Below are 15,145 nucleotides of genomic sequence, written 5' to 3'. Positions count from 1 at the left end.
ATTAAAAAGAATTTATTCAAAAGAATAAGCACAAGATGGGCATGGAGGAGCACAGCCTTAATCCCAGGACTTGGGAAGCAGAGTCACATGGATCTCTGAGTTGGAGTCTAGCCTGGTCTTACAGAGCAAGTTCCTGAATGGCCAGGGCTACATACACAGACAAACACTGTCTCTAAAAAAACAAGCAAAAAAAAAAAAAAAAAAAAGAAAGAAAAGAAAAATTAAGGACAGGAATGGTTAACAGAGAGGCAGGGGATTAAAAATGGGGAAGGAGTCTCAATGCATGGGTGGATTATTACCATTGATGGCCATATTCTTGGATTTATTCATACCTGTGATTTGTCTCTTTTACCCTCTCTCTGAAGTCTGAGTCTCAAGAAGCCCAGGAGGCCTGGAATTTACTGTGTACAGAGAATAAACCTCCTGCCTCCACCTCCTGCCTCTGGAAATTACAAGCATGCGCCTTCATTTCAGGCCTTTGTGGGTTAATTGTAATTTTAAATAAAGGCACCACATTGGAAGCAATGACAACTGAGTCACAATCAAGCCAATCCTATAAACCTGAGATATAACTTTAGGAAAAAAAAAAAGGTAGTCACCTCACCCATATATTTCCCATGTCTCCGATGTAGGAAATATGCGAATAAATCCTCCTCTCCGATCATTCTCCTCCTTTACCCTCCGGAGAACTTTGATCTAGGCAGAGGAAGAGAGAACACAATAAGATAAAGAGTACCTACTTTGAAACCTGAAATCCTCGTGGCTAAAAGATAAAAGCAGGTTAAACAAGAAGAAAACAACAAAGGCATACGTGGAAGAATTAATAACATTTAGGATGTTTCTGAGGAGAAACTTCTCCTATCTAAAAACCTTTCTCCTTTCAGGGTAAGACACAAGCTATTCATGAGTACTGCGAACCACTCACTAATTTGCACCAAGCCCTGTGTTAACCCACAAAAGCCTGAAATAATAATAATCTTTACCTCCTCCATTGACAGACCAAGCACAGAACCGCCTAACTTCCCCGGTACCTTCTCCCGGGCTGAGGCCACAAGGTTTTTCATTTCTGCATCACTGGCAGAGAGTGGACGGGTGCGCTAGGGGAAGAAGAGCAAAGCAAGGTTGAGGTGAGCAAGCTCCAGCATCTTCGCCTCACACATCCCCTCAGCATCAGCACCATTCAAACCTGGAGAGACTCAAACCTACAGCCCAATGTCTACAATTAATCACTTAACTCCAAACCCCAGGAAACAGAAAAGTTAGTGAATAAAAAGTCAAGAGAAACAGTAACAAACTGCTAACGACAGCTGGCCTTCAACTTACAGGCATTCACTGACCTCTGTCTCCCCAGGGCTGGAATTAAAGGTGTGCACTACTACAGCTGACCTAGAATCTTAGTCTTAAATATCCCAGCTACTAAAACTGTAAGAATTAAATTTTTTGCTAAAGTAACCTAGTGACATATTATAGTACTATAGTTTTCCCTTTAAATACAAGGAAACTATACACTCATCTGCAAAACTAGCATAGAAGTTATAAAAACTCAATTTTTATAATGGGCAAAACTCCGTGATAAGCTGCCTATATAATGAACAATTATTAAATCAACATTTATTTGTCTAGCATTGACTCTGGTGTCTTCAACATCTAGAGAAGTAAATCAATATATATTTATTAAACTGGTAAGTGGTTGTGCCAGCATATAGCCCATATATTCACAATTTAAAACTGCAGAATTTTGGGAAGCATTTTAATTCCCTTCGTCTCTAGGAATAAAGTGAGCAGTAGTATTTACTGGAATAACATGTTAAAGGGAGAATCTGTACACTCAGACAGGAATACATCACTTTTATAAATCTTTAAAGTGTGGCATTATTTAGTAAAGAACTGAAATAGTAAATGAATGGTTTGAGGACTTTTTTCATGATCCTACTCTACTTACTGTCTAAGAAAACAATCAAATGAGCTTATCCAGTTCACTCGTACAAGCACAGTTCTGATCAGAAAGGCGCATAAAGCCACTGGCAGTGAGTCTTCTGAAATCAAGTAGCTAGCTGCCCTAGTTGATACTATCTAAGGCACTGTTAATCCTAGGGGGAGCTAGCAGATGGAACCCAGGGCCTTTCTGTGTAACTTCTCTACTGCTAAGCTACAGCCCCAGTCCTTGACTTCTTTGAGAGTATCTCAGGCTAGCCTGAGACTACATCTTCCGCCTCACTTTCTAAGCACTAACACTATGGGTACGGGTCATCACTCCTTCCAGTTAAGGGTTCTTTAAAGTCATCTCATGGAAAGACAATGTAAGACATGTGACTCAAGTGACTGCATAAAGTGAAGACTAAGTGCTGAAGGGTGCTGACTCCCAGAGTAGCTTTCAGGGGCACATCACTGTATGGTGAGGAACACAGGACAGGCCAATAGTAATGACGATTTCTACCTAACACCTAATGATGATTTCTACCTTTGCTTCTTTTTAACATGGTGTTTAATACCATTAGGTCCTAAATGCTGAGATAGCACCTTTCTTAGCACTAACTTAAGGGCACTCATATTAAAAATTAATTAGAACCCTAAAACTAAGTTTCTCTACAATCACTTTCAAGACATGCCTCCTCCACCCGTGTGCATGCATGCTTCTGTTCTTACCCACATCCCACTCTGGCCCTGGTTTCTATGTGCTGTTACTAGAGCACTGGAAAGTAAGGAATGACAGGCAGCCATCCAGGCCAGGTAGCTTGAGATAAGATAAAGGAAAGTATGACTTGAACTACAGACACATGAAAAGAAGACAGATAAAGAGAGAAGAGGATTAGGAAAGAAAAAAAAATCAATGTTTTGGAGTGCCACAGCACACTAGGACACCAAAAGCAAGCCTAAATATAAGAAAAGAAGAAAGGAGGAAGAGGAAAAAGGAAGAAGAAGGGTAAGAGGAAGAGGAGGAGGAGGAGAAGAAAAAAGAGAAAGAAGGGGAGGAAGAGAAGGAAGAGGAAGAGGAGGATGAAGAGAAGAAACAACAACAACAACGATACTCAGATTGATCTGGTAAAGTACCACAATATCAAATCAAGGTAGGGCTGGGGAGGGGTCAGTGGTAAAGTGCTTGTCTAGCATGAGAAAGGTCCTAATTTCGTCCTATTACCAAAGAAACAAAAACATTCTTAAGGAAAAAAGAGTCATCCTGGGGTTCTAACCTGCAGTCCTTCTGCTACAATATCGAGGAGGTAGAAATAATAAATTACATATTCCAATAGCTTTACTGACTACTAGAAACAAGGCTCCACTGAACTGAGAGGCCACCACCACCGCCTCCGGGAGATGAGTTATTTATGCCATCAAGTGTATACATTTTAAACTGTCAATTTCTATCTGGGTAAGAATTGTGCCATGCAACATGCACCACACAAAAACAGTAAATCTTAAAAGAAAAAAAAAAAAGAATGTAAAACGGCTGGGACAAAGGAACATGTGTGCTGACAACGGCTGGGACAAAGGGACATGTGTGCTGACTCAAACAATAAGAAGCAAGTAGTGATTCCAAAAATTCTCTCTCAGCCTAACAAAGGCTGGCAAAAACCTGACCAATTAGAGACTCAGAATAAAGGTGAATTGCCCTAAATGATACCATAATTGAGGCACAGAAAGTCTGAGACAAGAGCAAATGTAAATCACAAGAATGCTCAATTTTATATACAAAGTTTGGAACTCAACAGTAAAATCAAAAGAAGCTAGAAACTCTAACCCCTATGGACTGTGACTGGCTGTTGAGAAAATAAAGGTAAACACAGAAAACTAAAATAAATTAATGCTATCAAATGAAAGAAAAAAATCACATATCATTAAATATTGGCAGACTGGATCAAAAGATGGCTTCTAAAAGATGGTTTCCATATAATGTTAATCCCAAGCACACTTTGGTACAGTAAGTTACGCAGGCTTGGGTTACAAGGGCATCAGATGAGTGCTGTAGAGATATGGAATGAATACAAATCAGCAGGTCTGAGAGGACTCATCTTGCTCTCAAGGGAACTGGCTGTAAACGGACAACAACACAACAAAGCCGAGACTACAACAACAACAACACAACAAAGCCGAGACTACAACAAGTTAGCCGAATCACTTGCAGTTATGTCTGAGAAACCAGGAAGCATTGAAGTGGCAGCAGAGGACTAGAAAAGAAAATACGTGAGGTGCGCATCTTCAAAACTGTGTGCTCTGGATACAGAGTAGAGGAAAAGACAAACATTAAAGGAAGAGAGTCACAAGTACTTACTACCTGGCTCACCAAGCATGACAGTATAGAGACTGCTCTATTTATTTTAAATAGGCTTTGAAAGTTTGACTTTTAGAACAAAATTATAAATCTTTTAAAAAATGATGACTAGGACTACAGCAGATATAGGATGGCTTTAATGTCTTGTATTTTATAGAGCTTTTGAGAAAATGTGATAACATATTTATTCTAAATTTTATTTCCAGTCAAGGAATTATTGCCATAATACAACAAAAAAATATCCTGCAAAAACTGCAAAGTGTAAAAATATAGCTAGAGCACTATACAAATGGCAATAAATCAAGAAGTATCAATGAAGCATTATTTGGAATCTTCACTAATGGCTGAAAAGAGAAGCAGATAAGTAAAACCTTTGTGATGACACGTGCAGAGCACACCTATGCACTGATGAATATTAAAGTGACACCAGGCCAAGAAGACTCAGACGTGTGAAGGAGACTGAGCCTTCTGAGGATGAACCATGTGAAGACACTGCCTAGACATGCTCTAGCTTCTACACACATCCATATTTGTCCCAGAGACGTCTGGCCCCTCCCTGAAGTCTAGCTGCTGGGTACTGGCAAGGACTGAAATTGAATCCAGGTCCCTGTCACTTTCAGGTTCACTTGCTTCCACAGCACCACCACAACCATACAGCTCATTTTCCAGAAGGTGAAAACCTCAACTACAGACATTCAAGGGAAGAAATAATACACATGGAGGTAGCAGAGTCAAAAAGAAAAGGCACACAGAGAAAATAGTATTGGAGAATTCATAATCTGACAGCCACAGAAACATCTACATGCTCAGAAATGTCTACTCTCTCCTCCCTCTCTTGACATCTCCTTAGTTCTGATATGAAATATGGGAGACACTGAGGCCTTCATTTCTAGAAAAAGTGGCAAAGAGAGAAGAAAAATCAGAGAATCCAACATTCAAACTGGGCTAAGTAAAGCCAGGAAGGCTTCCCATTATGTAGGAAGTTTCAATACAGAACTAGAGAGGAACTTTGCTAATCTGCACTACCAACAACAAATACATACACACATTTAAAAATCCCAAGGAATACAAGCAATGCAGCTACACGTAAAGGAATTGAAAATGACCCAGAGAACTAAGATTGGAATTACACATATAGACACTGAGCCGAACCAGAAGGCCATGCATGGGATGTCTCCCTGCTCTCATCACCAGAATTGGTTCAAGGGCTATTCAGAATGTAGGCTCTTTGGTTGGCTGGCTGGCTAGTTGGTTTGCGGTTTTGGTATAAACAGCAAATAACAGACAATTACTAAATATGAAATGTCACATTCTGCAGAGCTTTGGGTTCTACCATCATGACACTAAAATACTAACCCATATGAAGCAGTTATCAAGCACAACACTAGATACCCTGAGGGCTTTGCTCGCCATATAAATCGCTTTACTGGAAGCAGGAGTTCAGGAAGTTACCACTCAGGCTTCCAGTGTTCCACTAACTGCACCAGAGAAGACAACTGTTAGGATAAATGCATTCCAGTTCTAACCCATCACAGCAAAATGGTGCCAGAGCTGCAAACTGAGGAACACACAAGAAAACGGCAGGCAATTTCAAAAACTGCTTACAGAGACAGTAAATGAGCAAAGGATGACTGTGTGAAAAACATTTGTTTTCATTTTAAAAGTCATATCTAATTACAGCAGGTTCCTGAATTCAGTCAAAAACAGACCAAATATCACCCGTGAAAAAGCGCAAAAAAGCCCAACACTCCGTGTGAGGAGAATGCTAATGCTCAGCTGATGGGAACAGTATGTCTCCTAGGAAACCTGAACCAGCCCAAAACTCCTTGTGAACTGTAGCATTTTCTTTCCAGAATATTTTGTGAAAAAGGATGGAGAAGCTCTGTCCATCATTTTAATCCAACTGCCTTTACCACAGCATAATTCCCCTCAGGAACTGAGAATCCTCAGTTACCAAGGCCTCTGTTCTCATGAACTGTATCAGGAAGATATTGGTACATTTCCTTCCATGCATTCTATTTTGTGTTTTTCAAATTATACAAAAAGCAGGTGCACAATATATGTACCATCAAGGTCCACAGCTGAAGGCTTTCTATTTGAGAAGTGGGAATAAAACTGAGTCACGTCTCCCAACACTCAGAACTTACCTGTGTGATTTTTGATGACTGAACTTAGGCAGAAACTGGAAGCTCTAAGAGACAAAAAAATGGAATAAAGCCCTACCTTCTCCTCACAGGCCTATAGTTCTCCATCTTCTGCATCTAAGATATTATAAAGCACAGACCACATGCAGAGGCCTGCCCTTGGTTGAAAAGTGAAAGCATTTTTCTCCAATATTGCTTTATTACTACTCTTTGTGCTCCGAATTCAACTTCTCAGTACCATCAGCTACAGAAGCCCTTGAAGTGAGCCAGCCTGCCTAGCAATTCTGTTTCATGCAGCACACAGAGCTCCTCCATAGCCTTTGCGGATGGTAAGCTCCTGCCCACCAGTAAACAGATCAACACTGGATAAATTTCTGATGATTTGTGAAGAGTTGCCAATAAAAGCTGACAGCAAGGTAAGAAAAGGGACCCATCCTTTCAAGGCTGGAATGCGGTCATCCCTAGAAGAAAACCCTACAAGAAATGATATCAAAGCTTTAAGAACTGTTCCCAGCTCCAGGTTTGAGGCTCTTCCCAGGGATGGTGTGCAAAGAACAGTTAACGTGAGAATTTGACTGCTAAAGTTCTCACTAGAGCCAGGTTAGTTATTCTCTACCATTCTTCTTAAAATTACAAAAATCCCTTTCATCTGTGATGATGCTCTAAGCAAGTCTGACTCTGATGCCTGGCTGTAATTCTAACCTGAGACAATATCTCTAACAATACAGTACACCCTGCTCCACAGCACACCACCATCCAGGGAATTATCTCAGAGCAGGGTTCACAGACAGGCAGCTGTGGACACACCCTAGCTCAAAGACCTGTTAAGTTTGGCTTACAGTGGTTTGGATTGGTTTGGGTTGGGTTTGAATGAGCTAGTTGCCAATATTCAAAACAAAAACAAAAACAAATTAGAAACCCCACAATTTCTGATTTCCCTTGACAACAGGAGGCTCTCAGCATCACTGGCCCACACTGGAACATGGCAGTGATAAATTAGACCATACCTATAAGCCTACCTCCTGTTTTCCAGCTACAATCACCTTGTCACATCACTGTGGTGTGCCTCCCTTACCGTCCTTCACATTACCTGCCTGCAGCTCTGAGAGGCATCTGCCTATGAAAACCCTATTTAAATATGAAGGTATCTGAGACAGCAGTGCTCTACATGAGTGTCCAGATGGACAAACAGAAAAGTATGGAGGAAAAGAGGCTGGGAGAAGGAAGAATGGAGAGATGAAATGGCGGAAAGAGTGATGGAAAAGGGGGAGAAAAGGGGATGCAGAGGAACACAGGACAATTTAAAAGCCACAAGTCAAGGAATGCAGAACACTGCAATGAAATCAAGGCCGTCGTGGGGAGATGACAATAAAGCTCCCTGAAGACAGGCTGCCCTTTAGGAGACAGCGTCTGAGCCTGAGTAGCCAGGAAGTCAAACCCGATGGATGGGGAGGAAGGAGGCAGTGGGGCTCCTTTCGTAACATTCCTCATATAGGCAGACTGGTGAAGCGAAGGAGTAACCAGCCCCTAAACCAAAGTGCACGGAGACTGCAGAGGTATTTGACCAATGGTGGTCCTGATTCAGCGGCTTCTTTGGATTCCTATTTTTGGCTTTGATCAGAGCTCATGACCACTGAGGATCCCTTCAAAGAGGACAGAGGACACACCGCTTCAATGGATCATAGGTACAAAACTAGTTTGAAGATTAGAAAAAGCCTCATCATGCTTAAGAATTAGCAGGCTCAAACCGGCCTGAGTAGGGCCACAGGCCTCATCCGGCCGGATCAGCACCAGGGTAGCTAGAGCGCAGGGTCGCCTGACACCTGCCAGCTACCCACGACCCCCGCCACAGGATTTTGAGACTGCTGGTGAGTGGAACACAGCTTCTGCTCCAGTCCAATCACGCGGGACCGGGACCGGAGACTGCTCTGGTTGGGGAGAGAGAAATCCGGCCTACATAGGGCCACAAGCCTCTTCCGGTCAGAAAAGCACCGGGGTAGCTAGGGCGCAGGGTCGGCTGACACTCGCCAGCTACCCACAACACCCGCCACAGAATCTTAAGACTTCTGGAGAGTGGAACACAGCTTCTGCTCCAATCCAATTGCGCGCGGGACCAGAGACTGCATTAGTTAGGGAAGCAGAAAACCGGCCTGAGTAGGACCACAGGCCTCTTCCGGCTGGACCAGCACCGGGGTACCGCCAGCTACCCACAACCCCCGCCACAGGATTTTGAGACTGCTGGTGAGTGGAACACAGCTTCTGCTCCAATCTTTAAACAGTGACAATGACAACAACTAACCCCAGAGATTACCAGATGGCGAAAGGTAAACGTAATAATCTTACTAACAGAAACCAAGACCACTCACCATCATCAGAACCCAGCACTCCCACTTCGCCCAGTCCAGGGCACCCCAACACACCGGAAAAGCTAGACACGGATCTAAAAGCATATTTCCTGATGATGGTAGAGGACTTCAAGAAGGACTTTAATAACACACTTAAAGAAATACAAAGGAACACTGGTAAACAGGTAGAAGACATTAAAGAGGAAGCACAAAAATCCCTTAAAGAATTGCAGGAGAACACTGCTAAAGAGTTACAAATCCTTAAAGAAAAACAGGATAACATAATCAAACAGGTAGAAGTCCTTAATGAAAAACAGGAAAACACATCCAAACAGATGATGGAAATGAACAAAACCATACTAGACCTAAAAAGGGAAGTAGACACAATAAAGAAAACCCAAAATGAGGCAACACTGGAGATAGAAACCCTAGGAAAGAAATCTGGAACCATAGATACGAGCATCAGCAACAGAATACAAGAGATGGAAGAGAGAATCTCAGGTGCAGAAGATTCCATAGAGAACATCGGCACAACAATCAAGGAAAATGTAAAATGCAAAAAGATCCTAACTCAAAACATCCAAGAAATACAGGACACAATGAGAAGACCAAACCTACGGATAATAGGAGTGGATGAGAATGAAGATTTTCAACTCAAAGGACCAGCTAACATCTTCAACAAAATTATAGAAGAAAACTTCCCAAATCTAAAGAAAGAGATGCCCATGAACATACAAGAAGCCTACAGAACTCCAAATAGACTGGACCAGAAAAGAAAAACCTCCCGATACATAATAATCAGAACAACAAATGCTCTAAATAAAGATAGAATACTAAAAGCAGTAAAAGAAAAAGGCCAAGTAACATATAAAGGCAAGCCTATCAGAAATACACCAGATTTTTCACCAGAGACTATGAAAGCCAGAAGATCCTGGACGGATGTTATACAGACACTAAAAGAACACAAATTCCAGCCCAGGCTACTATACCCAGCCAAACTCTCAATTAACATAGATGGAGAAACCAAAGTATTCCACGACAAAACCAAATTCACACATTATCTCTCCACGAATCCAGCCCTTCAAAGGATAATAAGAGAAAAAAACCAATACAAGGACAGGAACCACGCCCTAGAAACTACAAGAAGGTAATCCCTCAACAAACCTAAAAGAAGACAGCCACAAGAACAGAATGCCAACTTTAACAACAAAAATAACAGGAAACAACAATTACTTTTCCTTAATATCTCTTAATATCAATGGACTCAACTCCCCGATAAAAAGACATAGACTAACAAACTGGCTACACAAACAAGACCCAACATTTTGCTGCTTACAGGAAACTCATCTCAGAGAAAAAGATAGACACTACCTCAGAATGAAAGGCTGGAAAACAATTTTCCAAGCAAATGGTATGAAGAAACAAGCTGGAGTAGCCATTCTAATATCTGATAAGATTGACTTCCAACCCAAAGTCATTAAAAAAGACAGGGAGGGACACTTCATACTCATCAAAGGTAAAATCCTCCAAGAGGAACTATCAATCCTGAATATCTATGCTCCAAATACAAAGGCAGCCACATTCATTAAAGAAACTTTAGTAAATATCAAAGCACACATTGCACCTCATACAATAATAGTGCGAGACTTCAACACACCACTTTCACCAATGGACAGATCATGGAAACAGAAACTAAACAGGGACACAGAGAAACTAAGAGAAATTATGAATCAAATGGATCTGGCAGATATGTACAGAACATTCTATCCTAAAACAAAAGGATATACCTTCTTCTCAGCACCTCATGGTACCTTCTCCAAAATTGACCACATAATTGGTCACAAAACAGGCCTCAACAGATACAAAAATATTGAAATTGTCCCATGCATCCTATCAGATCACCATGGACTAAAGCTGATCTTCAATAACAAAATAAATAATAGAAAGCCAACCTTCACGTGGAAACTGAACAACACTCTTCTCAATGATACCTTGGTCAAGGAAGGAATAAAGAAAGAAATTAAGGACTTTTTAGAGTTCAATGAAAATGAAGCCACAACATACCCAAACTTATGGGACGCAATGAAAGCATTTCTAAGAGGAAAACTCATAGCTCTGAGTGCCTCCAAAAGGAAACTAGAGAGAGCACACATTAGCAGCTTGACAACATACCTAAAAGCACTAGAACAAAAGGAAGCAAATTCACCCAAGAGGAGTAGACGGCAGGAAATAATCAAACTCAGGGGCGAAATCAACCAAGTGGAAACAAGAAAAACTATTCAAAGAATCAACCAATCAAGGAGCTGGTTCTTTGAGAAAATCAACAAGATAGATAAACCCTTAGCCAGACTCACTAGAGGGCACAGGGAAAGCATCCTAATTAACAAAATCAGAAATGAAAAAGGAGACATAACAACAGATCCTGAAGACATCCAAAACACCATCAGATCCTTCTACCAAAGGCTATACTCAACAAAACTGGAGAACCTGGATGAAATGGAGAAGTTCCTAGACAGATACCAGGTACCAAAGTTGAATCAAGATCAGGTTAATGATCTAAACAGCCCTATATCCCCCAAAGAAATAGAAGCAGTCATTAATAGTCTCCCAACCAAAAAAAGCCCAGAACCAGATGGGTTTAGTGCAGAGTTCTATCAGACCTTCAAAGAAGATCTAATCCCAGTTCTTCACAAACTATTCCACAAAATAGAAACAGAAGGTACTCTACCCAACTCATTCTATGAAGCCACAATTACTCTGATACCTAAACCACAAAAAGACCCAACAAAGATAGAAAACTTCAGACCAATATCCCTTATGAATATTGATGCAAAAATCCTCAATAAAGTTCTTGCTAACCGAATCCAAGAACACATCAAAACAATCATCCATCCTGACCAAGTAGGTTTCATCCCAGGGATGCAGGGATGGTTCAATATACGGAAATCCATCAACGTAATCCAGTATATAAACAAACTCAAAGACAAAAACCACATGGTCATCTCGTTAGATTCGGAAAAAGCATTAGACAAGATCCAACACCCATTCATGATAAAAGTCTTGGAAAGATCAGGAATTCAAGGCCCATACCTAAACATGATAAAAGCAATCTACAGCAAACCAGTAGCCAACATCAAAGTAAATGGTGAGAAGCTTGAAGCAATCCCTCTAAAATCAGGGACTAGACAAGGCTGTCCACTTTCTCCATACCTATTCAACATTGTACTTGAAGTCCTAGCCAGAGCAATTCGACAACAAAAGGAGATCAAAGGGATACAAATTGGAAAAGATGAAGTCAAAATATCACTTTTTGCAGATGATATGATAGTATATATAAGTGACCCTAAAAATTCCACCAGAGAACTCCTAAGCCTGATAAACAGCTTCGGTGAAGTAGCTGGATATAAAAGTAACTCAAACAAATCAATGGCCTTTCTCTACACAAAGAATAAACAGGCTGAGAAAGAAATTAGGGAAACAACATCGTTCTCAATAGTCACAAATAATATAAAATATCTTGGCGTGACTCTAACTAAGGAAGTGAAAGATCTGTATAATAAAAACTTCAAGTCTCTGAAGAAAGAAATTATAGAAGTTCTCAGAAGATGGAAAGATCTCCCATGCTCATGGATTGGCAGGATCAACATTGTAAAAATGGCTATCTTGCCAAAAGCAATCTACAGATTCAATGCAATCCCCATCAAAATTCCAAATCAATTCTTCAACGAATTAGAAAGTGCAATCTGCAAATTCATCTGGAACAACAAAAAACCTAGGATAGCAAAAACTCTTCTCAAGGATAAAAGAACCTCTGGTGGAATCACCATGCCGGACCTAAAGCTCTACTACAGAGCAATTGTGATAAAAACTGCATGGTACTGGTATAGTGACAGACAAATAGACCAATGGAATAGAATTGAAGACCCAGAAATGAACCCACACACCTACGGTCACTTGATCTTCGACAAGGGAGCTAAAAACATCCAGTGGAAGAAAGACAGCATTTTCAACAAATGGTGCTGGCACAACTGGTTGTTAACATGTAGAAGAATGCGAATCGATCCATTCCTATCTCCTTGTACTAAGGTCAAGTCTAAGTGGATCAAGGAACTTCACATAAAACCAGAGACACTGAAACTTATAGAGGAGAAAGTGGGGAAAAGCCTTGAAGATATGGGCACAGGGGAAAAATTCCTGAATAGAACAGTAATGGCTTGTGCTGTAAGATCAAGAATTGACAAGTGGGACCTCATGAAACTACAAAGCTTCTGCAAGGCTAAAGACACCATCAATAAGACAAAAAAAACCACCAACAGATTGGGAAAGGATCTTCACCTATCCTAAATCAGATAAGGGACTAATATCCAATATATATAAAGAACTCAAGAAGGTGGACTCCAGAAAGTCATATAACCCCATTAAAAAATGGGGCTCAGAACTGAACAAAGAATTCTCACCTGAGGAATACCGAATGGCAGAGAAACACCTGAAAAAATGTTCAACATCCTTAATCATCAGGGAAATGCAACTCAAAACAACCCTGAGATTCCACCTCACACCAGTCAGAATGGCTAAGATCAAAAATTCAGGTGACAGCAGATGCTGGCGAGGATGTGGAGAAAGAGGAACACTCCTCCATTGTTGGTGGGATTGCAAGCTTGTACAACCACTCTGGAAATCAGTCTGGCGGTTCCTCAGAAAATTGGACATAGTACTACCGGAGGATCCAACAATACCTCTCCTGGGCATATATCCAGAAGATGTCCCAACCGGTAAAAAGGACACATGCTCCACTATGTTCATAGCAGCCCTATTTATAATAGCCAGAAGCTGGAAAGAACCCAGATGTCCCTCAACAGAGGAATGGATACAGAAATTATGGTACATTTACACAATGGAGTACTACTCAGCTATTAAAAAGAATGAATTTATGAAATTCCTAGCCAAATGGATGGACCTGGAGGGCATCATCTTGAGTGAAGTAACACAATCACAAAAGAACTCACACAATATGTATTCACTGATAAGTGGATATTAGCCCAAAACTTAGGATACCCAAGATATAAGATACAATTTGCTAAACGCATGAAACTCAAGAAGAATGAAGACCAAAGTGTGGACACTGTGCACCTTCTTAGAATTGGGAACAAAACACCCAGGGAAGGAGTTACAGAGACAAAGTTCGTAGCTGTGATGAAAGGATGGACCATTTAGAGACTGCCGTATCCAGGGATCCATCCCATAATCAGCTTCTAAACACTGACACCATTGCATACACTAGCAAGATTTTGCTGAAAGGACCCAAATATAGCTGTCTCTTGTGAGACGATGCCGGGGCCTAGCAAACACAGGAGTGGATGTTCACAGTCAGCTATTGGATGTATCACAGGGCTCCCAATGGAGAAGCTAGAGAAAGTACCCAAGGAGCTAAAGGGATCTGCAACCCTATTGTTGGAACAACATGATGTACTAACCAGAACCCCGGAGCTCTTGTCTCTAGCTGCATATGTATCGAAAGATGGCCTAGTCGGCCATCAATGGAAAGAGAGGCCCATTGGACTTGCAAACTTTATATGCCCCAATATAGGGGAATGCCAGGGCCAAAAGAATGGGAATGGGTGGGTAGGGAAGTGGGGGGCGCTATGGGGGACTTTTGGGATAGCATTGGAAATGTAATTGAGGAAAATATGTAATAAAAATATTAAAAATCAAAAAAAAAAAAAGAATTAGCAGGCTCCCCTCACCTTGTTCATGAGCACGTCAATCTGAGGGGAGAAATGGTGAGCCGAAAAAGAGAAGGAAAGGTAGTGAAAAGAGAAAAGGCAGAATAAAGACAAGACGCAAGTTGTTGGGAAGCAGTTGAAAGCATACGCTACCAGCTGCTGCTGAACAAATCCCCACCTTTTCCTGCCCTAAGTGACCTCACAACCCTAGTGCTTCAGCCCTCTCGCTCTGTCAGCCGCCACTCCTCAGGAAGCCTTCTCTGGGCTTCATGCTCCTCAATTGCTTACCTGAGGTTTCTGAAAAGGGTTCCGCCTGGAAGACTCAAAACTGGGATAAATTGACCGGTTAGATGTCCGCTGGGCAGGATCTTGGCACACAAATCCTGAATGGGGAATGAGCAGTGTTAAGAGCCACCCTTGTCTGAAGAAATCAGCCTGTCTGGTTTGGGTCAAGCATCTTTAGACTCATCCTACAGAGGGTGGCTCTGACTGAGGAGCTAAACGTGCCTCTGATTGACAGAGATGTGGCAGTTTGACAACTCTCAAACAAATGAGCAAATCATCTTTTTGAAACACATAGCTGGTCATAAAGAAAAGTGTTTTCTTGATGTGTTTTAAAAGTAGTTTTCTAGATGGTGATGCAGGGGAAAACGTTTTTACTAG

At 41.3% G+C, this 15,145-nt stretch overlaps 1 protein-coding gene across 12 annotated transcripts in view; it reads right to left on the bottom strand.

Moving 5' to 3' along the window:
• Ttll5 (tubulin tyrosine ligase like 5) overlaps window positions 1-15,145 on the bottom strand; it is a 238,267-nt gene that overhangs the window by 156,344 nt on the left and 66,778 nt on the right. For all 12 annotated transcript variants that reach the window (XR_015045248.1, XM_029484762.2, XM_021178935.3 and 9 more), the window contains 3 exons: window positions 14,771-14,865; window positions 984-1,097; window positions 605-696 (listed from right to left, as the gene is read on the bottom strand). Coding sequence is in view for 11 of the 12 variants with exons in the window: in XM_029484762.2 (XP_029340622.1) it covers window positions 605-696; window positions 984-1,097; window positions 14,771-14,865 (301 nt within the window). In the remaining variant the exon portion in view is untranslated. The remainder of the gene's footprint in view (window positions 1-604; window positions 697-983; window positions 1,098-14,770; window positions 14,866-15,145) is intronic.

Source organism: Mus caroli, unplaced genomic scaffold (assembly GCF_978045245.1).
Source record: "Mus caroli unplaced genomic scaffold, Mus_caroli_1 scaffold_14, whole genome shotgun sequence".
Classification (NCBI taxonomy): Eukaryota; Metazoa; Chordata; class Mammalia; order Rodentia; family Muridae; genus Mus; species Mus caroli.
The sequence above is the reverse complement of the archived record's forward strand: the minus strand, read 5'-3'. Positions and strand labels throughout refer to the sequence as shown.